Below are 22,505 nucleotides of genomic sequence, written 5' to 3' on the forward strand. Positions count from 1 at the left end.
CCCTCCCCCTCTTTTTTATATATTTATTTTTTTAAAGCACCCCTCTTGCCAAAGCAGAGTTTGTCAAAAAAAAAAAAAAAATGGTAATATCCTTTTCATACCTACACCGCTCTAATATCAAGGTATCAGATCCATTATTTTTTCAATTTTAAGTAATTTAAATTAATGTTACAATATCTTCAAATCAGGTTATTTTTTATTTTTATTTTACTGAATTACATTTCATAATATATATGTATACGATGTATAAATTTGAATTTATATTTTCATAAAACTGATGCGCCTAACCTTCAACTCTCAGTACATTTAATTATTGACTCTACATGTGTGTGTGTGTGTGTGTGTTTCCCCTCCACTCCATATCCATCCTGCCTTTTCTCTCTGCCAGTGTGTCTCCACCCCCTTGGTCAACATGAACCTAACCTTGTCTGGAAAATCCAGCCAGTATTGTTACGTGGAATTACGTAAATGACAATGATTGTCTTGTTGCCAGACCGGGGGAAGTGCATGACAATGGGTTTTAATGTCCTTCTCTCTCTCTCTCTCTCTCTCTCTCTCTTCTCTCTCTCTCACAGAAACGAATATATATATATATATATATATATATATATATATATATATATATATATATATATATCTGTGTATGTGTGTGTATGCAAGGAGCAGCATTCTCTCTCTCTCTCTCTCTCTCTCTCTCTCTCTCTCTCTCTCTTTTAAAGAGACACGAGACTTTTGTTTGCTGGAATGAGTGTGTAGTTTTATCCTGAATTCCCCTTTAGGTGGTTTTGTATATTTAACCTTCGATGTTTGTTCCCTTTTGTTCTTTTTCCTGCTGCACCTTTTCCATTTTTATCATCGTTATAATCGCTGTTGATGTTGTTTGCTGTTGCGAGTGCCTGCATTCCTTTTGAGCAGAGTCTTATATTTTGCACTTCTTGGCGTCCTTGAATTTTTCTCCTTCTAGCAAACATTATGAATACAGAAATTATGTATGAAGATTCGTAAAGTAACTAAATCTATGGGCATAACCAGCCTCGTTTCACGGGCAGACCCAGCTCCGTTTCAGTGAATCCCTTCTCATCCCCACCCCCTTCGGAGCGGGTGTGGGAGGTAGGATGAAACCCCATTATAAAATATTTTAGGGGTCCCCCACCATAACCTTGCCAAGTTTCATGCCCATCGGACCAGCCGTTTGGCCGTGATTGAATGACAGACGGATAGACAGACATTACGCCCACTAAAGTAAGATTTCTGTTGTTATGATTTTAGAATAAATTTAGTAATAGTATTTCTCTCTCTCTCTCTCTCTCTTTCAGTGATATTACCATCACTATTATTACCACGACTCCATCAAGCGTTCGCGTTCTTGGCGTGTGCTCAAATTAATCATCTCATCGTCTGGTCACCATCACAATCCTCTCTGCGTCTTTTCACTCTTCTCTCCAGACACTTTGCTCTTAACATTGGCAGAAAAGTAGTTTTTTTTTTCTTTTTTTTTTTTTTAGCTAGAAATGGATCTATGCAGGACATCAGCAACCTTATATCACTGATAATTATACGTGCTATGTTTTTATACATTAAAAGGACTTGCATTGTCACATACATGATGTGCATGCTTCTGCTACGAGCGTTTTATTTTCACGTTTTATGAGAAATATCGCAGGACTTATATATTGAAAGTAGATTTCATTCTTCAATACCAATAAGCAGCGCGGGTAATAAAAGTACGATTTACACGTCATTTTTAATGAGTCACGTGTACTACATATTTTGATAGTTTTAATAACTATAAAAAGATCATTCAAAAACTACAAGAAGAAGAAGTTTGGCTGACCATTTTCGAACGTGTGAATCAGACGTGCATTGGTTTTAATTTGTCAAGTTCAGATAAAGAACGAATTCCTCACCGCACATCGCTGGGCAGTAAGAGAATTTGTTCTGGGTAATCTTCAGCCTCACTGCTCCTGATCGTTGCAGTTCAGTTGGCCAGACGATTCTTGCCTCATCGACCTGGCCGTTCCACCGCCTCCTCCTCCCCCCGCCCTTGTGACGACGGAGAGGTTCCTTATGCCTGCGCTGCCAGAGCGTCCTGGCACTTGCCTATCACGCAGGCGCGGAAATCTGGGATCTGGTCCTTGGTGCTGTAAGTGGTGTAGCAAGTTTCCACGCCTGCCTTCAACAGGTCCTTCACTGCTGTTACTGCAGCGGTACTCAAGCCCAGCTGGATGGCTTGCTCCTCCACGGATGACGTCATGAACTTGATGGCGTTCTCTTGGTTGATCACCCCGTCGACGATCTGTCGTGGTATATGAGAAAACAACGACTGAGAGGGGAAAGGGAATTCAATAAACGTGGAAAATGCGGTATACTCAATCTATCAATATTCTCTTGAAAATATTGATCAGCAGGCTGCATGACTCTTGTTCAAAGGGAATTGGTGTGACGTAACTCATGGGCCAAAATGCTTACCACTCCTTTGCTGGTCATGAATAAGTTGAAGATGCAGTTCTTCTGGGCGTCGGTCAGCACTGGCTCTGAAATACAAGACATATTCGTATATTATACGTATATAGGATTGTGTCTCTTGTGTGTGTATAAATGTACCCTACATATATACTAAGAAATCATAAAAATATGCAAAATATGCACGTGATTTTGTTTACTAGCTGAAGCCACAGGGAAAAGCTAAAATAGAAAGGACAGTATGCCAGGTACTTTGTGCCCCGGAGATGGGTTGCAAATACACGAAAGCACTTGGCACTCTGTCGTTTCTTCTTCCAGCTAATATATGCATACACACACACACACACACCTTCAGTGCCCTTAGACTGCTTTAGAGTAGAGCAAATCATATAGTATTGTTTACCTTGGCCTTGAGCGCTGGGTTCGGTGCCGCCGAAACACTGCGTCTTGATATTTTCGCGCAGCTCTTGGTCCTTAGGGGAGCCTGGTGGGGGTGGTCTTCCTCCAGGTGATCCTCCAGTTTGAGGTCTAGAGGATCCTGGTGGGGGCGGTGGCCTTGTACTTCCAGCGCTTCCCGGTCCTCTTGTGCCTGGTGGGGGTGGTGGTGGTCTCCCTGCTCCTCCTCCTCCTAGTGGAGATGGGGGTTGTGACCCCCTTGGGGGCGGGGGTTTGAGTCCCATGAGCCTTTCGCATTTGCAGCTGTAGTCCGTTGTTGAACATGGTTGGGGTGGTGCCGGACCTTTAGAGAAAGAGTGAAGTATATGTAAGCTAGGAAAACCAACTGGTTACTTAGCCTACGGGACCTACAGCTTATTGTGGGAGCCGAACCACATTATATCGAGAAACGAATTTCTAATGGACATAAACAAACTCCTCTGGTTCCACATTGGCGGCAGTGGGGAGCGAACTCGGGTTAACGGATTGATAGGCGAGTACGCAACCCACTCGTCCAATGAGGAACTAACTTTTAGAAATACCGTTTTTAATTTCACTGAAGTTGAAACAGCTTAACCGTACACACACACACACACACACACACTGAACAAATATAAATGCATTTAACCCAGTAGTGGGGTAGTGCCATCAGTGCACCTCATGCAGTGCACTGTAGGCATTATTTAAGCTTCGTAGCGTACTTTCGGCCCCTAAGTGCAACAACCCCTTTCGTTCCTTTTAATGTACCTCCGTTCTTATTATCTCTCTTCTATCTTGCCATTCACTCACTCCAAACAATGATTTCATAGTGCAACAGCTTTGATGTTTTCCCTCCTGATTCACCTTTCAGTTCTGCCTACTCTCGATTTCCTTTGCAGCTCTGAGTGACCTCAGAGATCCCAGTGCTTGGCCTTTGGGTTCAAATTTATATTCATTTAAATGTATTTAAATTGAGTATTTATTCTTCTTAATCACTCACAGTTAATCAATCGCTCACACTACTGCAATGGAAATTCTTAAAACTTCGGGTATTCTCATCTTTTGAAAATGAATATAAAATGAATATAGCGAGAAATTTAGATTTTGGACAGTGCTGAGAAACTGCATAGACAAGAGAGAGAAAGAAAGTGTTTGGAAGTCTAAGAGAAATCAGAAGACTGAGAATAAGCGAGAGAAGGAGTCTGAGAACAAGAAAAAGGAGAAGGTTGAGAATAAACGTGTGAAGCGACGAAGGTTGTGGAAGTTTTCAGCACAGGGTCGTCATTCACGACTGTAGAAGCGACGGAAATGACGTGGTTTTGAATATATATATATATATATATATATATATATATATATATATATATATATATATATATATATATATCTATATATATACATATGTATAATATATATATATATTATATATATATATATATATATATATATATATATATATATATATATATATATATATTGTGTGTATGTCTACAGAACACGAGTCATGACACAGTACCTTGCGCTGATATCATCACAGCCCCCAGGAGGCCGAAGAGCAGAAGGGACTTCATGGTCCTTGCCTGTAAGAAAGGAAACGACGAAATCAAATGGTTATTTGACGAGAATATCCGTATAATATTAAGGCATTTGTCCAAATAATAATAATAATAATAATCTCGTCTTACAGTCTTACTTTCATCAGTATGTAGCTGGTATACATGCTGTTGTAAAGATTGCAAAACGATAGAGATGACTTTATAAATTAAACGGCGTGAAACACAGCTGCCCTCAGGGAAGGTGTCCATAATAATAATAAAATAATAATAATAATAATAATAATAATAATAATAATAATAGATAGTTATCTTTTGAAAGGGGTTCACCGGATGATTTGGGAAAATGGCTTTGTAGCCGGTGCTTTTGTCTTAAGCGAATACAGAAGAAGGAGAGAAATGAAGTTATCGAAGCTATTTCTTCGTCCGTATTTATGCAGATGTAAAGTTAAGTATATCTTAGTTTAACCAGAACACTGAGCTGATTAACAGCTCTCCTAAGGCTGACCCGATGGATCAAATATTTTTACGTGGCTAGGAACCAATTGGTTACCTAGCAATGGGACCTACAGCTTATTGTGGGATCCGAACCACATTATATCGAGAAATGAATTTCTATCACCAGAAATAAATTCCGAGAATCGAACTTCGAACCACCGGATTGGTAGCCGGGCGTGAAAACCACTGGTCCAACGAGGACCTTTAGGCAGATGTAAAAGAGACAGATGGAGATGAACGTCAGCGAAACAAATTTGAAAATCTGTGTGTCCAGGCAGACGGACGCAATGAGAGTAGTCTCGCTGATGAGCTGATGAGGCCTTAGTTGGCAGTCTACTTGCGTCGTGCTGTTACTGTTATCAGTTGTTCTAAACTCCAGATAATTCGTGATCTCTTTTTGTCACGGGAGAAAATTGAAAGTTACAGGATGGAGTGAACTGCGCAGCATCACTACGTCGCTTTGTACGAAGCACTTAGAAGGGATGAAGTAAAAGCTGCGTTTAAGTGGTCTTTGTGTAAACAGCTTTTGGTACGATAGCGTTGAAAAGAACACAGAGTGACACATGACAGATTAATGTATATTTTGCTACACAGAGTCGGTAATGTAAAGAAAGAGAGGCGCAACGAGGAAAAAGCTGGAAAATGTCACCATAAGTGACTCGAACTAAACACAGTTGTCTAGGAACATTTCAAACTGGAAGAAACTCCTGAAGGTTGTGAAATGTGTTATTTAGAAAGAGCACAACAACATCTTGTCTCAGGGAAAGGTGTAATGCAGAAAAAAAATACACGAGTTGACTATGAATGGTTAGTGTATTAGCGTTAAACTCAAGATACAATCGGGATAAGAAGGATTTTGGCTCTTTGACTCTTTCCTATGAAGGAAACTGAATCAAAGTGATACTTACACTATTAGGAGAACTGCAGTGTCTTCCAAGCAGACGTCCTAACTCAGGAGAAGTAGATTATCGAGTGCCTTCCTCAAGTCGCACCGTGGAGTTTTTATACTTTAGTGGGGTGAACCTTGCAGCAGCATCATTCCCCCGGGTCCTGCGCGACAAAGTTATAATCAGAAAACCGCAATAATTTATGGCTCCAGTTCCGATGAGGCGGGGATGCTACAAGGCGGAGTTCATTCGCCTGTTTCACTTGGTTGCAATCGTACCCCTCGGCTCGGTTTCAGGGACGGCGAAGGTCATTTGGCGTCGTCGTCCATTGAGGGGCTGTGCGTTGGGCGCCTTCATTTCTTTCGGTGGGAATGAAAATTCGCCTTCCTTTGTTCCCCCAGATCCCAGAAGCTTCGAATTAAACGCATGTTTCCGAGGAAATGGTCCTGAAGCCAGGTATTTCGCCGGTGTCGCCCTGGTGACAGGTGTCAACAAAAAATGACGAGTCCTTCTGTGGCGGACTTGGAAAAAAAAAAAAAAAAAAAAAAAAAAAAAAAAAAACGGCGTGCCCAATTACCTTTGCCCTCTTTCACCTTGAACGCTCGTAGGTTTCTGCTCGGTATTGCGCTCGGCTGCATGTCGTTTCAAGTGTGATTTCCTACGTTGAGTGCGAGTTTGTATCTGGATCTTCTCAAGTGCACTAAAATAGCCTCAGGTAGCAGTTAAGAATAGTTTTGACTTATGGGCGCATGATTCTTATTCAGATATCTTACCACTGGTTTACCATTCTGCAAAATAGCGGCCAGTGTGGTTGAGCTATTCAGATTTTTACTGAGTAATAATATTCAGCTTATATATACATACATACATATATATATATATATATATATATATATATATATATATATTATATATATATATATTTATGTGTGTGTGTAAACATGTGTAATTAGAAGTAATCATAGACCTTTATTATGTCACCTCTTGATGGGTCAAAATTAAATTCTCGCAAATGTGTCATATAGACTTACTGTCAAGAACTATTTAAAGGCGTTGGCATTTTTCCAGTATAGTCTCGCACATGTTCAGAAAATGGTGCACCAGAAAAAAAAAATCAGTATTTTATGGAGTTGTCTATCACGCCAGAATAAACTGCTTTAAGAATATTGCGTTCTAGACATTCGTGGTAATCTTCTGCTTCCGGTATGCTGTTCTCTCTCTCTCTCTCTCTCGTCATCTCTCTCTACTCTCTCATCTCTCTCTCTCTCTCTCTCTCTCTATATATATATATATAATATATATATATATATATATATATATATATATATATATTTATGGTCATTCATACTTGTTTATGTAATATTAATTTATGTATTTATATATATATATATATATATATATATTATATATATATATATACAAACACTCAGCAAAGCCGGGTTAAAAAACAAAAAAAAAAGTCTTATGAATGCTTCAGTTTAATTTTGAAAATGTGTCATGCGGGCCAAAATTGAATACTAAAGTTCCATTTCCTCGGGAGTACTAATGTATTTAGTGGCGCCAATATTCCTGGGAGGAAGGGTATGAGGAGCATCCAGTCTTTATCCCAACTCCTTAGCCCTCTGAAGAGTCCCTCCTGTCCCTCTCTCCGCAGATGCATCTGAGGAAAGTGCTGGCCTGGAAATAATGAAAAAGCAAATTTATTACTACTACTACTACTACTACTACTACTTCTACTACTACTACTACTACTACTACTATTTTATTATTATTATTATTATTATTATTATTTATTATTATTATTATATACTTATTATTATTAACGATTTTCTAGCGAAGATCACCATTTACAATCCCGTTGTAGTCTCCAGATATATTGTTATTTTTTATTTTTTTTTATTTATTAAGAAACCCCTCTTTTAAATATACTGACCCTTTTGAAGACTGAGGTCTTGGCGTTAGCCTCCGTGACGCAAGTAGCGATCCGGGCAAGAATGGCATCCTTCAATTGCTGGTTGGGTGGGGAGAGTGCGTCGAGTTTGGTTGTCAGGTAAGTGGTGGCCTGGGCCAGATTTATCAGGTTGTCAGCCCCGATCTGAAAAGGAATTCAGTCATATTCAAGTACTTCGAGCAAACTGAGCTAATTGTTTGTCGCGTTTTTGTTTTGCCTAATTTTGTAGTTTGTACGTAGGAAAAGAGAGAGGGTTATCATTGAATTATAAGCCTTTTTATGCATCGTAATATTATCCACCGACAATACTGTCTTGAATCAGTATTAAAGTTTTAAAAATTCTTCGGTCAAATAGCACGTTGTTTCACCGATTGAATCTAAGATAAATACGCTATTCATTTTATCAGAAATATTTGTTCTGTACCATTTAACATCAACATTATTTATTTTTTCAATTTTCATTCTAATAGATAAATCATAAATATCCTATCCTAAAATTCCTGTATCTTTAACTTAACTCAAAACACCCTATTCAGGCCTTTTTAGGATTTCCATAGGGCTTTCCTAACCCCCGCCCTCGCCAACAAGAACGACAACAGCAGAAACAGCAGCAACAACAACAAAGCAGTTTGTAGGCTTACTCCCCGAATAAGCCCTAATCAATCGTGCATGGATGCAACTAAAGCATATGGATCAATTCATGACGTTGATAATTGCAGTCACTCCGTCGGGAAGACTTAACAAAACTAAGCAGTCGTGCATAGATGTTAATCTATGCACCTCAGTTGCTGTAATTTCATTATAAGAGAAGTCATTTGTCTAATACAAGAAGCGTTGGCATAACTTACCACCGTTGCATTTTTCAGGATGATAGTATCAATGGTGCTCATGATACCTTTGTAGAACGGCATGCTAGAACAGAAAAAAGATAGATGTTTACTTATGTTATTTAATTACGCACGATATATATATATATAAAGTGTCCAGAATGGAGTCCATGATACTATATTTAAAAGGCCAAGTTTATTATATATGAGACGTTTCGCACAACTGTGTGCATCATCAGTCTGTGAATAAAATACAAAGACATATTAAAATCATATAAAGTTAAAAGGAATTCACAATTTTAAAAATAAAGTCAAAAAAGATTAAAAAGAGCAGTAAATAAAAAGAGAGACTACTAAAAACACCAACCGTCCATGATCGAGGTGAAGATGGAATGAGTTACAGTTGGCAGAGAGAAGCGACGACAACTATGCCAGGTACAGAGGTGACGAGGACAAATTACCGTTTAATGAGGGCACCAGTCTTTTAATATATAACGACTCAAGCGTTGTTAGTTGGTCAGGATGTTTTACATAATCAATTATTGTAAAATGTTCTTATTTTTTAATTTTCTAGTCTTGCATATTATTGAGTGGTTTCTGATATTGGAAAATTCTGGTTGTTTTATCCTTTGACCTGTACGGAAGCTAAAAGCCCAAATGGCTACAATATCTGACCCTCAGCAACCTCCGAGTCGATCCAACGTAAGAGCCCGGACATCCAGGGCATGTGAATTTATAAATAACGTTGGATCTCATGAAGGGCTGAAGGCGATCTTTAAAGTTAAAAAACGATCGAAATAGTGCAAGGATTACTCGACACAAGCCTGACTTTAAGACACGGAATTTCCTGTTCAATATAAACGAGTGAGGTTTAAGATAAATTTTGAATCTGAAAAATACGGAACAGTAGCATAAAATATTTTCTTCGGTACATCAAAAGTAGTTGTTGATGGATGCAAGAATTTGTTAAGTACCTTGTTGGTAATTTTATGTACTAAATCTTGTGGAAATGAATTGGCTTTGAAAAAGTTTGCCAAGAAAGACATTTCATTGTGAAATATTTGCCATGAGGAAGAATATTTGAGAGCTCTATTAATCAGCGTATAGATGGTGTTGAGTTTAAATGAGTATTGGCAAGAGCTATAAAAGTTATTGGTTAAACCCGTATAAGTTCGTTTTCTGTATACTGCCGTGGTGAATTCCGAGTTATTTCTCGTTACCTTAATATCAAGATATGGAAGGCTGCCCTCGCTCTCTACCTCCATAGTAAAATTAATCTGAGAATGAGCGTTATTAATGAATTCTAAAAACAATTATAAATTCACATGCCCTGGATGTCCGGGCTCTTACGTTGGATCGACTCGGAGGTTGCTGAGGGTCAGATATTGTAGCCATTTGGGCTTTAGCTTCCGTACAGGTCAAAGGATAAAACAACCAGAATTTTCCAATATCAGAAACCACTCAATAATATGCAAGACTGAAATTAAAAAAGAACATTTTACAATAATTGATTATGTAAAACATCCTGACCAACTAACAACGCTTGAGTCGTTATATATTAAAAGACTGGTGCCCTCATTAAACGGTAATTTGTCCTCGTTACCTCTGTACCTGGCATAGTTGTCGTCGCTTCTCTCTGCCAACTGTAACTCATTCCATCTTCACCTCTGATCATGGACGGTTGTGTTTTTAGTAGTCTCTCTTTTTATTTACTGCTCTTTTTAACTTTTTTTGACTTTATTTTTTTAAAATTGTGAATTCCTTTTAACTTTATATGATTTTAATATGTCTTTGTATTTTATTCACAGACTGATGATGCACACAGTTGTGCGAAACGTCTCATATATAATAAACTTGGCCTTTTAAATATAGTATCATGGACTCCTTCTGGACTTTTTATAATTGAATGCTGAAGCACCGATATATATATAGTATATATATATATATATATATATATATATATATATATATATATATATATATATCTGGTCTACAGATATTAACAGATGTGCGTCTTGACTTATTTACTGTGTTCTGTCTATGTGCGTAGGAAGAACGCGTGCATAGACAATATATTTATATGCATGCGTTTATTTATGTATATGTATGTATAATGTGTCTGTGTATTTATATGTACGTTTAATGTGTGTGTTATATTATATATTTAATATAGTTATATATGTGTGTATGTGTATGGTTGTCTGTATGTCATACAAACAGGCCTAATTGTCCTTACTCTAGAAGAGACTGATTGAACAGGGTTTGGTTAGCGGCCAGATCCTGGATGGCTTTGAACAGCGTCGCGTTGCTGGGTTTCAGGAGGTCGTAACAGGCTCCTGGAATTAAAGGGACGGGAATCATGTCGTTGGTCATGACAGAAGTGATATGCGAGGAGGAAAACGGCAGTAGGTTTCAGTTTTCTGAAAAGGAAACTATTGTGCCGACTTTGTCTGTCCGTCTGCACTTTTTTCTGAGCCCCCCCCCCCCCCCCTCCCTCAAATCTTAATAAACTAACTCATTCCAACGTAAACAGTTCCATAATTTTTCCAGAAAGATATGTAGTTACGTACGGGCAGAAAAAAAAAATGGATAGAAAACTCTATTTTTTTTTCTTTCAAAATTGTATCAGTTGGTTTTAATTAACAAAGACCAGTAATCAACTTGTTGTTTAGACAAAATACAGCAGTCCCCTTAGATGTGCATTCCTGTATGCAGTCGTACATAAGTACAGTATTCATTCACATCCCCCCAAAGAATTTACTAAGTTTATTTATATATTCATTTATTTTTGTAAATAAGAAAATAAGTACAGAGTTCATTCATATCCTCCCCCCAAAAAAATTTCCCAAATTTATTTATTTATTTATTTTTGTAAATAAGAAAATAAATACAGTATTCATTCACATCCCCCCACAAATTTCCTAAATTTATTTATTTCCTTATTTATTTTTGTAAATAAGAAAATAAGTACAGTATTCATTTACGTCCTCCACAAAAATGGCCATTAATTTGTTTTGCGTAAATAAGAAAATAAGTACAATATTCATTCACGTCCCTCCAAAAAAATTGACTAAGAAAATTTTGTGCAAGTCAAAAAATAAGTACAGTATTCATTCACATCATCCTCCCATAAAATGTACTTAAATAATTTTAAATAAAAAATAATTTTAAATAAATAAAAAATGAAATCAGTACTTACTTTTGTTTCCTGAATAACTTCCTCTGTGGCCGCCTCTACCTCCCTCTATCTGGGATATCGCCAGGAATCCCACAAGGAGCACAACTGCCAACACCTTCATGATTGTTTGTCTTCTGTGGGTGAAGAAATCAAAGCTAGAATATTTCTTATCTGATCCATAGGTAGGAATCGTGCATCTACAGTTCGGCTGAAGACTGTTCCACGATTATATACAAAAATCATTCGCTTATATATATATATATATATATATATATATATATATACATATATATATATACATCATATATATGAACACATATATGTATATATATACTCATATATATATATATATATATATATATATATATATATATCATATATATATATATATATTGTATAACTTTTGTTTTCCCATGTTTGCATGTTTCTTTTCACTATAACCCTTGAATCTAACAGTGGGAAATAAACGATGAAATCAGTATGCCAGAACGATAAGACTTCATTTCAGCTAATTCTTGCATATACTTACTGGTTCATATATATCTGTACAGATTTATCTTTAGATATATGAACGTCGTCTACATAATATACGTCACTGTGGATTTGTGTCTCGCTTACAAAGAAATATTAGCTCTTGGGAGACTTCGCTAAACAAGAGACGAAAGGAGCCTTACCTTCAAGTGATGCTGAGTGTCCTCACGAAAGGGCTCTGGCAGAATACCGCTGAGGTCTCCTTGCTTGCGTTTTATACACCTTGCCAATAATCCAGTTTTGGTTGCATAGCCCTACGCTTTGTGGATTCACGTCAGCGGGGCCTTTTAACTCGGCCACGGATCTGCATTTCTGGTTAATCATTGTCACACACCCCTAGGTATCTGTGACAGCATCGCTTGCACAGGAAGTTAATCATCTCGTTTACTTCCTTATTTGTTATTAATTTTTTGCAAGTGTGGATTGGAATCTTATCCTTGTTTTATCTTTAAATTTATAGCATTTTTTTTGCAAGGTCAAATTGTAAATTTATAGCATTTTTTGCAAGGCTAAATTGAAGTCTTATTTTCTTTTTATTTATAGTATTTTTTTCTTTTTGTTCCTTGTGCTCTTCGAAAAGAGGACAGTTTAAACTCCTTAGGGCTTAGGAGGTATTAGCTTAAAATTGAATGTTAAGGATGTAATGTTTTATTATGGTTTTATACATGATAAAAAGGCAAACAATACGTACATATTAACACACACAACACACACACACACACACACATATATATATATATATATATATATATATATATATATATATATATATATATATATATATATATATATATACATACATACAGGTGTTAGTGTGTATTTATTTTTTGCCTCTTAAGCATGCATATATATATATATATATATATATATATATATATATATATATATATATATATATATATATATATATATATATAGAGTCGCATGCGTCATTTTATTTTATGTCACTTGCGTTTTCGTCTCATATGTTAATTCTTGTTAAAAGAACATTTAAAATAAAAGAGAAAAGCAAGAAGGGTCGTTTATTAATTCAAATTCAGATGATTGGCCTAGGACTGTTTTTCATCTTCAGAGAAAGTAGCAGTTCGGTCGTCTCTGGGAAAATTAGTTCGAATTCGTTTTGCTGGCTGTCAGATAAATAAAAAAACACTTCCAGAACCTTGATCGTGTTAGTAATAATATCTTATTGCCAAAATAATCAATTTACATTCGTCCCTGCTTGTCATATATCTGGCACCCTTTCCATCATTCAGAAATCTTCTCTTAGGTCAAAGTGAGTACAATAGAACGACATTAGGACACCCCTTTGGAATCCCCTGAGGATTCGCCACCAAGCATTAGCGCCGATCACTGCATCTTTGATACACCTGTGTCGCCCCTTAACGACGTCCTTCAGAGGAGACCAGGAAGGTCTATTGTAAGTGTCCCTATCCAGTTCTGTGTAATCACCTTAAATGACTTCTAGCTGTCTTTAAGCGCCTCATGCCTTACTCTTAATTTCGGCTAGCAGGCCACCTGCATTTGGACAATTCCCTTAGGGTCGTGATACCCTCTTTATCACCTACGCTCCAGCGACTATCCTCTTTTGACTCATCTGTCAGTCATTTTAAATCTGACCTGACCCTTGCCTTTTCGTACCTAGTAACTCCGCCCAGCATTACCTTTCTCTCCTTGCGATGACCTCCTTTTGTTATGGACAATACGGACATGAGGTACTGCTGAAATACTGTTTTCTTCCAGCACTACCTGAGGATTAAGGTCTGTGTGGTAAGTTTGAACAAAACCAGCTGACCACCAAAAACATGCAAAATGGCGACCGCACTGACAGGGATGTAATTGTCACTGGTTGTCCTGGAAAGTGAGTTAGATACGAAGCCTTGTCACTATACCCTACGTCTGTAGGTATCTCTATACCTAGTTGTCCATAACGAGTTGAGAGAGACTCAGAGCATGGCCACCGAGAGAGAAGGCCTAGCGGATTAAACGTCATCAGGGTTTTCCCAAGCAAAGGTAGTCCGACTGACCTAGACCTCGGTCAGTCAGACTACCTGCTTTAGTACTGCTCTAAATTCAGAAGGGGTCACACCGCTGATTTTTTTCGAGTGAATTACCATCTTTTTTGCGTTATTTGTAGACCAAAAGGGATATTGATAGTGAACATAAGTTTGCGAGTGTTTCTGCGACGATGCCTTATCATTGTGTTGTCCCAAATTGCAAGGGGAATTACGAGACAGGGCCCAAGGTCAACATATTTTCTTTCCCCAAGAATGAAGAACTCGCAGCAAGATGGATACGAGCCATAAAACGAGAAAGCTACACCCCGACCAAATATAGCAAAGTGAGTATACAAAATACACTTGACATTTACCTCATTACTATTGAAATTATAATATCGTTTGTGGAATATTGGTGTAGTGTTTTGCTAATAAAATCAATATACGTAGCTTAGGAGGATCATGGACATACAGCTACATTTGCATTAATCACCATGATGTATTTATTTGAGATATTCGGACACTTCAATATTCGTTAATGGGCAATAGTTTTAATATACTGCAAATCTGTTTTCAGGTTTGCAGTTTACATTTCGTGCCAGAGGATGTTATATGGGAAAAATCCTGTTATGACAAAAGTACTGGCACAACCTCAACTACAAAACTGAAAATACCACAACTTCGTGAAGGTGCCCATCGCATCGGAGAGAATCTCCAGATTCGAAGAGAGCAAGGAAGGATCAATCAGCGATGCAGGCTGCAATAGCAGAGAGTGTTGCAGTAGACATTTTGTATACAAATTCTAGGCTATTCAGTTCTGTTGATGAACTTGTTGGGAAGCTACAGTTTTTAGATACTCAGTATTGGACTTTGATAAAAAATAATGAGGGACTTTCAATTTGTCGTGTTGCGCAATTCCCGTACCCAAAAATAATTTTATCCCTAATGATAAAGAATAACTGCGAAGTGCAAGCTTTCGTTCAAGACACTGAAGTAAATCGATTAGGGGACTTCAAGATTCCCGTAGAAGTTCATGATACTAATACACTTGAAAAGATATTGGATAACTTAAGTAGAGCGGATAGCTATAAAAGAAGTTCAAACATTGCAACAGCATTAGTGTTATTCAGTTGGTGATTTCATTTTTATCCATTCTTTTAGATGAACCATCATTCAAACATTCTACCGTACTGAAATTTGTTTGTGAACAACTGCATTTAATGACTTAATAAGTTGGATTATTCATCTGAGTTAGTGATATTTTCCTCTGTCTTCTATAATTGTTCTCCCCAGGGATACAGGCTCTTGAGAGATAAGAAATTTCTTATATTACCTAGCTACTCCACTATAAAAAGGGTGTTTGTTCAAAAAATTCAGTCCGACCACGGAACAAGATGATACAAATTTCTTGATGTACATCAAAAATAAGTATAAATCATTATTGCCCAATGACAAAGTAGTGATCCTGATGGTTGATGAAATTCATCTAAAACCATATTTTGATTATAAAGGGGGAATATTGTTGGCTCAGCCTTTGATAGCAGCGAGGCTGCAACAAGCGCATTTGTTTTTATGTTAAATAGCGTACGGTCAAAATTCAAGGACGTTGTGCATATTATTCCTACTAAGTGTATGAAAGCCCAAACTTTGCATAATATATTGAAGAAAATAATCATTGGATTGGAAGAGAAATGGACGTATTATGTATTGTGACCGATAACAATGCCATTAATGGAAAAGCTATGCATTTTTTGCCCACCCACCAAAATTATCAATTGTGTATCATCATCCTAGTCAGAGTGGTAGGCCTCTCTTCTTTATGTATGATTCCGTACATTTGTTGAAATGTATAAGAAATAAAAGGGAAATGTAATTCTTGCAAAGAAATGATCACTGGAGCGCATGATGAGGAGATCTTTCCAGAAAATCACAGATATCTTTCGGGAATTAGTAGGGGCTCTTTATTATATCCTCATGATACGGCAGCAAATATTGTTATGTATTGTTATATAATAATCAATAAATTAACACAAATACCTCAATTTTCAGAACTTGTAATGACCAGAGAAAATTTGCCTCAGCACTCATATATAATATTCTTGTAGACGATGAGGCTCTGTTTCCAAATGAATTTTGCGACTCAGGACACAGCACTGAACAGATAGAGAAAATGATGATATGGGCTTCTACAAATGTATTAATGAATAATTATTGTTGTCAGGAAAATAACTCGATTGTAGCAAGAAAAAAACTTAACCAACCAAAAAAAGAAAGTTGGAGACTGTTACGAAAAAATAATACTTCCAGCATTTCAAATAATAATTTAGAGAGTAAATTATCATTATTTTTTTTTATTTTTGTTTATTCCATATTTATAGCACCAATTTATGATTATGATTATGCTTTGTAAAGTCACTGCTTCTTTTTGTTTACTTACATGTATATAAATTATCTTGATGTACTATTTTTTTTACTAGCATTATAATTCTATCATCCTTAAACTACTTCTTTTATTTATCATCCATAAATTAATTCTTTTATATATCAACCACAAGTAATTTCTCGATTTCCTATGAGTTATTATCAATTATACCATAGGAAGTCAAGAGGGCATCACAAATGTTTAAGAAAGTTTATCCGAGATGCGGATTAAAGCACAACCATCGGACTACCTTCCCTGCTTCGCGCCCCCATCGAGCCGGCCTTCTCTCTCGGTGGCCATGCTCAGAGGGCCCAGCTCCCCACTCCATCGGTTTGGTGCCTTATCCGAAGACTTAAGTAAGGAGTCTACAAGTCATTTGTGGACTAGTACTCAAACGAGCTTTCCACTATACCTCATTCCATACCACTGACTACGGCCTTGCGTAACCAGAATACTGCAGTCACGACCTACCTACTCCATTCATTGGTAGCGCGAAGACATAAGTTCTTTGACGACGAATTATACTGACTCATCCTACATCTACTGAGTCATTTCCACTGACTCATCAGGTAAAGTGCTATCAGCGTTTGTCAATCAGTCCCTGTTCCTAAAACCTCCATCCTATTCTCAGATCCCCAGTCCATTTTGAATTTTGTCTTCCTTTTATATTTCAGTGAACAGAGAACCTTTATTTTGATGACATATGCTCGTGTTACTAGTGAAGTGATTTAGTATTATCTTTGATCAGCGATTTGTTATATTTCATGGCAAGTATGTTCAAGTAAATCTCTGCTTGAAATCATATTGTGAATTGTGTAACTTTGCATTTGTGCTTAGGCCGCTAGTAGAGTAAATTCTTGTAAATTCTTAAATTCAGATCTATTGGCTGTCCTGCTGTGGTCAGATGTGTGTCAAGAAACGGTTTTTTTTTTTTAAACCATATGCCAAGTGCATAATTTCTCAAGTGATCATAGTTACTGTATAAGAGTGGTGCATTTATCTGCTGTTCTGTGCCAGACTCATTGAAGGAAGTCCTAGTTATTCTCAGAACGTTTTACTATTAGAAGTTAATCCTAGTTATTTATTTACATCAATTCGTAACTGATGTGGCACTAATTAGTCTTTGTAACCCTTTTAATGTAGTGGACAGTGCCACAGGGTTCTATAATATCCCCTGAATTATGTTTGCCTTTTCAGTGAAATTACACTTTATTTAAGTGGACTCTTAGTGTTTCTCTTGAACCAGTTTGGTAGACTAGTATATTTTTCACTTCATTACATTGCTATTCTGTTCGCTGCCCTTTTGCTAGGGCACCTAATCACTGATAAATTGTCCTGATGTAAAGGCAGTATATTTTAGACAAGACATTGATTTCTGTAAATCAACTGTAAACCTAGGACCCAATGACGTAGCCTTGGACAATGTATATATATATATATATATATTATATATATATATATATATATATATTATAGTATGTGTATATATATATATATATATATATATATATATATATAAAAGCTCAAACAAAAAGAGAAACATGGGAAAGAATAGGAGAAGATCTGGGAAATGATCTCCAAGGTACCAGAAAACTCATATATAGCACTGCCAAAAACTATAGAAAGGGAAGCCAACCACCCACTTATGTAATCAAAGACCCTATGGATGGGACAATTTTAACCGAACCCCGAGAAATTGAATTAGGATGGAAACATCACTTTGAAACACTACTAAACAACGGAAACAATGACCTTGAAGAGCATTTAGAATTTGATGTGGTTGGGGATGTAGAACCTGACATAACAACACTGGAGTTAAAAAATGCTCTCAAGAGGATGAGAAATGGTAAGGCCCCTGGAGTGGATACAATACCTGCAGAGCTCCTTAAAAACATGGGGGAGGATGGAGTCATCTGGCTACTAGAGCTAATCGACATACTCTGGAATGGGCAAATGCCACCTGAAGACTGGAGAAGAGATCTAATATGCCCAATCTATAAGAAAGGTGACAAGACAAATTGCAGCAATTATAGAGGAATATCCCTAATGTCACATGCTTTTAAAGTATATGAAAGAATACTTGAAACTAGATTGAGAGGATATGTTGAACCAAAGCTGGGTGAATGGCAAAACGGTTTTCGACCAGGAAGAGGGACAACTGATATGATTTTCTCCCTCAAGATGATATTTGAGAAGAGCTGGGAATGGGACAGGGATAGATATATTGCTTTTATAGATCTAGAAAGGCTTTTGATAGAGTACCAAGAATGAAAATATGGGATGCCCTAAAAGACCTTACTATGGAATCCCTGAGAAACTTATAAGAGCAATTTATAACACCTATCAAAATATCAGATCCAGAGTAAAAACAAATCAAGAGAATGAAGACTGGTTTGAAATAAAATCAGGAGTAAGACAGGGCAGCGTCCTTTCGCCACTTCTTTTTATATTGTTCTTAGATAAATGTATGAACGGAACTAGGTGAGGATGAAGCTGCAGATATGTCCATCAACCTTATGTATGCAGATGACCATGCAGTGATAGCCCTCAGCGCAGAATCTCTCCAAGAAAACGTCAACAACTGGAACGCGATTTTAACAGCTAATGGAATGCGGATCAACAAGAATAAGACAGATATCATGCACCTATCACGAACACCAAGTAACGTAGATGTAGAATTAGAAAGTCAGACATTGAAACAGTGTAGAAATTTCAAATACTTAGGAGTAGAGTTTAGTGACCAAACGATTCAAAAACTGGAAATAACTACCCGAATACAGAAATTCAGTAACAATCTGTATCTGCTCTACAGAAATATACCTCGCAAAGTGAAAACCATAATATACCTCTCTGTTTTAAGACCAATATTGACTTATGGCCATGAATCATGGACATTAACATCAAGAACTAGAAGCCAACTTCAAGCAACTGAAATGAAAGCCCTAAGACTCATAAAAGTGTAACAAGACTAGATAGGCTACGAAATGAAGACATTAGAAGAGAACTGGGAGTGGAGGGGATACTAGATTATGTGGAGAGAGGACAGCTTAGATGGTTTGGACACACCAAAAGAATGGAGGAGGAGCGATATCCTATAAGGTTTTTGGAATGGACACCGGAAGGAAGGAGACCGGTAGGAAGACCAAAAATGAGATGGCTACAAAACATAGAGAGAGGAGTAGAGAGGAGAGGCTCTAGTTTGCGGGAAGTTGATGAGATGAGGCTCTATGATGATCGCCAAGAATGGAGACTGTTCCTGAAGCAGGACGACTGACAGGCCTGGAGGCCTACCTGGCGTCTGGTGAGAAATGGTGAGAAATATATATATAACCTAGGACCCAATGACATAGCCTTGGACAATGTATATATATATATATATATATATATTATATATATATATATATAGTATATATATATAAACCTAGCACCCAATGACGTAGCCTTGGACAAAGTATATATATATATATATATATATATATATATATATATATATATATATATATTATATATATATATTTATATATATATATTTTACATACATACATGTTATCAGGTACACAAATTAATGAAAATTATAGTGAGAAAATAGGGAATTCGTCACCATTTCTACAACATAAGACGTAATCAAACCTCATGGGTCGCCCCCCAACTTTTTTTTTTAACGTACACTAACGTCAGTGACTTCTCAACACCTGGTTTATGAGCCCGGAAGTTTTTTATTTTAGTTTTTTTATTTGCATGTTTGCCGATTTCTAGTTTCTAAAATTATATAACCTAAAACCATATATACATAGTACTTTGCGGGAGAGATTGATAGTAACAGTTGATTGCGTCGCGTCTCTGCGCCTATAGGAAGTGCCGTTGGGTCCGACGCAGTTTTATCCGTGGAAACTACTTCACTTACAAATTCATATGCATAGGTACTATGGAACTGATTTTATATGATCCTTTCAGTTCTTCTTATTATCTTCCTTTCATGAGGACTCATAATTGCTCATAACTGGCCGATTTACAAGGTCTGCTTAAGGACCTATGTACATTGGCCAGTTATTAGCAATTATCAGCCCTGATGAATAGATAAGGAGAATTGAAAAGATTATATAAAATTATTTCAACTGATGCTGCCATTCTCTTCAGCAACATATGCTTGAAAGAGGTTCTCCTCCCTTCATATTATTATTATTATTATTATTATTATTATTATTATTATTATTATTATTATTATTATTATTCTAAAGGGTCCACAATTATGCAAAGTGTTAAGAGCCCGTGTATAATTTTTAAGACTTTACAAAAAGCTTCCGAACCCTTCCCTGGGTTTATCTTCAGTCCAAATGACCAATTAGTTACAACATGTACAGAGGTGAATTTAAAAACGAGTCGTTGAAGATCGTTGACACCGGTTTCAGCCAGAAGGATTGATAGGGGAGAGGAAATCACCTAGTTGGAGTTAACTACCACTCTTTCTTCATCACCTGGTCCATTAACGAGCTAACGACCGCTGTCAACGATCTTCAACGACTCTTGTTTTTCAATTCACCTCTGTACATGTAACTAATTGTTCATTTGGACTGAAGATGAACCCAGGGAAGGGTTCTAAAGCTTTTTGTAAAGTCTTTAAAACTATACACGGACTCTTAACACTTTGTATAATTGTGCACCCTTTAGAACATTATATATACTCTCGCGATGGAGAGTTTTTCCCTACTACTACTATTATTATTTTTTATTATGATTTTATGATTATTATTATATTATTTTATTATTATTATTATTATTATTATTATTATTACCAAATTTCACGTACATAGCAATAGCTTTTTTCATGTAGATATGTTCTACTAAACTATGCATGCATACTTTATCAGGATACCTTAAAGCTTTATTATAATTATATTATTCCCATTTTTATTGATCAAGATTAATGACGAAGACTAGTTCACGTTAAGTTAGGAATATAAAGTTTGCAACTTACGCGTGAGGGGAATATCTTATGCACGTTCCGAGTGAGCTGGAGGTTGCATCACAGCTTATGTTCACGTTTATTGTTAATTTTGGTATCAAAATTCTTTCATATGAATTAGAATTTTTTTGCTTTTATATTATGTGGCTCATATTTTTCATGGAACACGTGGCTGTTTTAGCCTTTGAGTTTGTGTATACACACACACACACACACACACATATATATATATGTATATATATAACGTATCCATATACTACTTTGTATACACCCACATATATATTACATATATATATATATATATAATATATATATAAAATATGTATATATAACGTTTTTTTATCCTATACGTATATGTATACACACATATATTACACACATATAGATATATATCTATATATATATATATAGATATATATATATATATTATATATTATAGTGTAATTTAACACTCAGCAAAGCCGGGTTAAGAAAAATCTCCTAGTAATGCTTCAGTTTAATTTTGAAAATCTGTCATGCTGCCAAATTGAACACTAAAGTTCCATTTCCTTGGGAGTAGTACAATATTGTAGTTGGTGGAGTCAATATTCCTGGGAGGAAGGTTTAAGGAGCATCCAGTCTGTATCCAAACTCCTTAGCCCTCAGAAGAGTCATTCCTGTCGCTGTCTCCGCAAATGCATTTCCGGAAAGTGCAGGCCTGGAAATAATGAAAGTGCAAATTTATTATTATTATTATTATTATTATTATTATTATTATTATTATTATTATTATTATTATTAACAACGATTTTCTTGCGGAGATCATCATCTACAATCCCGTTGTA

General features: G+C 36.4%; 4 protein-coding genes across 4 annotated transcripts in view; 1 reads left to right on the forward strand and 3 right to left on the reverse strand.

The window, feature by feature from the left end:
• Positions 1-22,505, forward strand: part of LOC135210085 (low-density lipoprotein receptor-related protein 4-like) — a 471,815-nt gene that overhangs the window by 323,459 nt on the left and 125,851 nt on the right. The window lies entirely within an intron of this gene.
• On the reverse strand, positions 1,731-5,955 carry LOC135210082 (basic salivary proline-rich protein 1-like). The gene is made up of 5 exons (XM_064242882.1): positions 5,837-5,955; positions 4,394-4,457; positions 2,867-3,202; positions 2,470-2,534; positions 1,731-2,296 (listed from the first exon to the last, which is right to left on the reverse strand). Exons 2-5 carry the CDS (start codon positions 4,446-4,448, stop codon positions 2,066-2,068), a joined length of 687 nt encoding a protein of 228 aa, XP_064098952.1. The 5' UTR covers positions 4,449-4,457; positions 5,837-5,955; the 3' UTR covers positions 1,731-2,065.
• Positions 7,278-12,551, reverse strand: LOC135210501 (uncharacterized). Its single transcript, XM_064243385.1, has 6 exons — positions 12,446-12,551; positions 11,793-11,905; positions 10,830-10,929; positions 8,615-8,678; positions 7,749-7,910; positions 7,278-7,492 (listed from the first exon to the last, which is right to left on the reverse strand). Exons 2-6 carry the CDS (start codon positions 11,890-11,892, stop codon positions 7,430-7,432), a joined length of 489 nt encoding a protein of 162 aa, XP_064099455.1. The 5' UTR covers positions 11,893-11,905; positions 12,446-12,551; the 3' UTR covers positions 7,278-7,429.
• LOC135210502 (uncharacterized) overlaps positions 22,165-22,505 on the reverse strand; it is a 4,982-nt gene continuing 4,641 nt past the window's right edge. Inside the window, exon 6 of the mRNA XM_064243386.1 lies at positions 22,165-22,378. Coding sequence (XP_064099456.1) covers positions 22,316-22,378 — 63 coding nt within the window. The 3' untranslated portion in view covers positions 22,165-22,315. The remainder of the gene's footprint in view (positions 22,379-22,505) is intronic.

The sequence above is a fragment of the Macrobrachium nipponense genome, chromosome 39 (genome assembly GCF_015104395.2).
Source record: "Macrobrachium nipponense isolate FS-2020 chromosome 39, ASM1510439v2, whole genome shotgun sequence".
NCBI classification, from domain to species: domain Eukaryota; kingdom Metazoa; phylum Arthropoda; class Malacostraca; order Decapoda; family Palaemonidae; genus Macrobrachium; species Macrobrachium nipponense.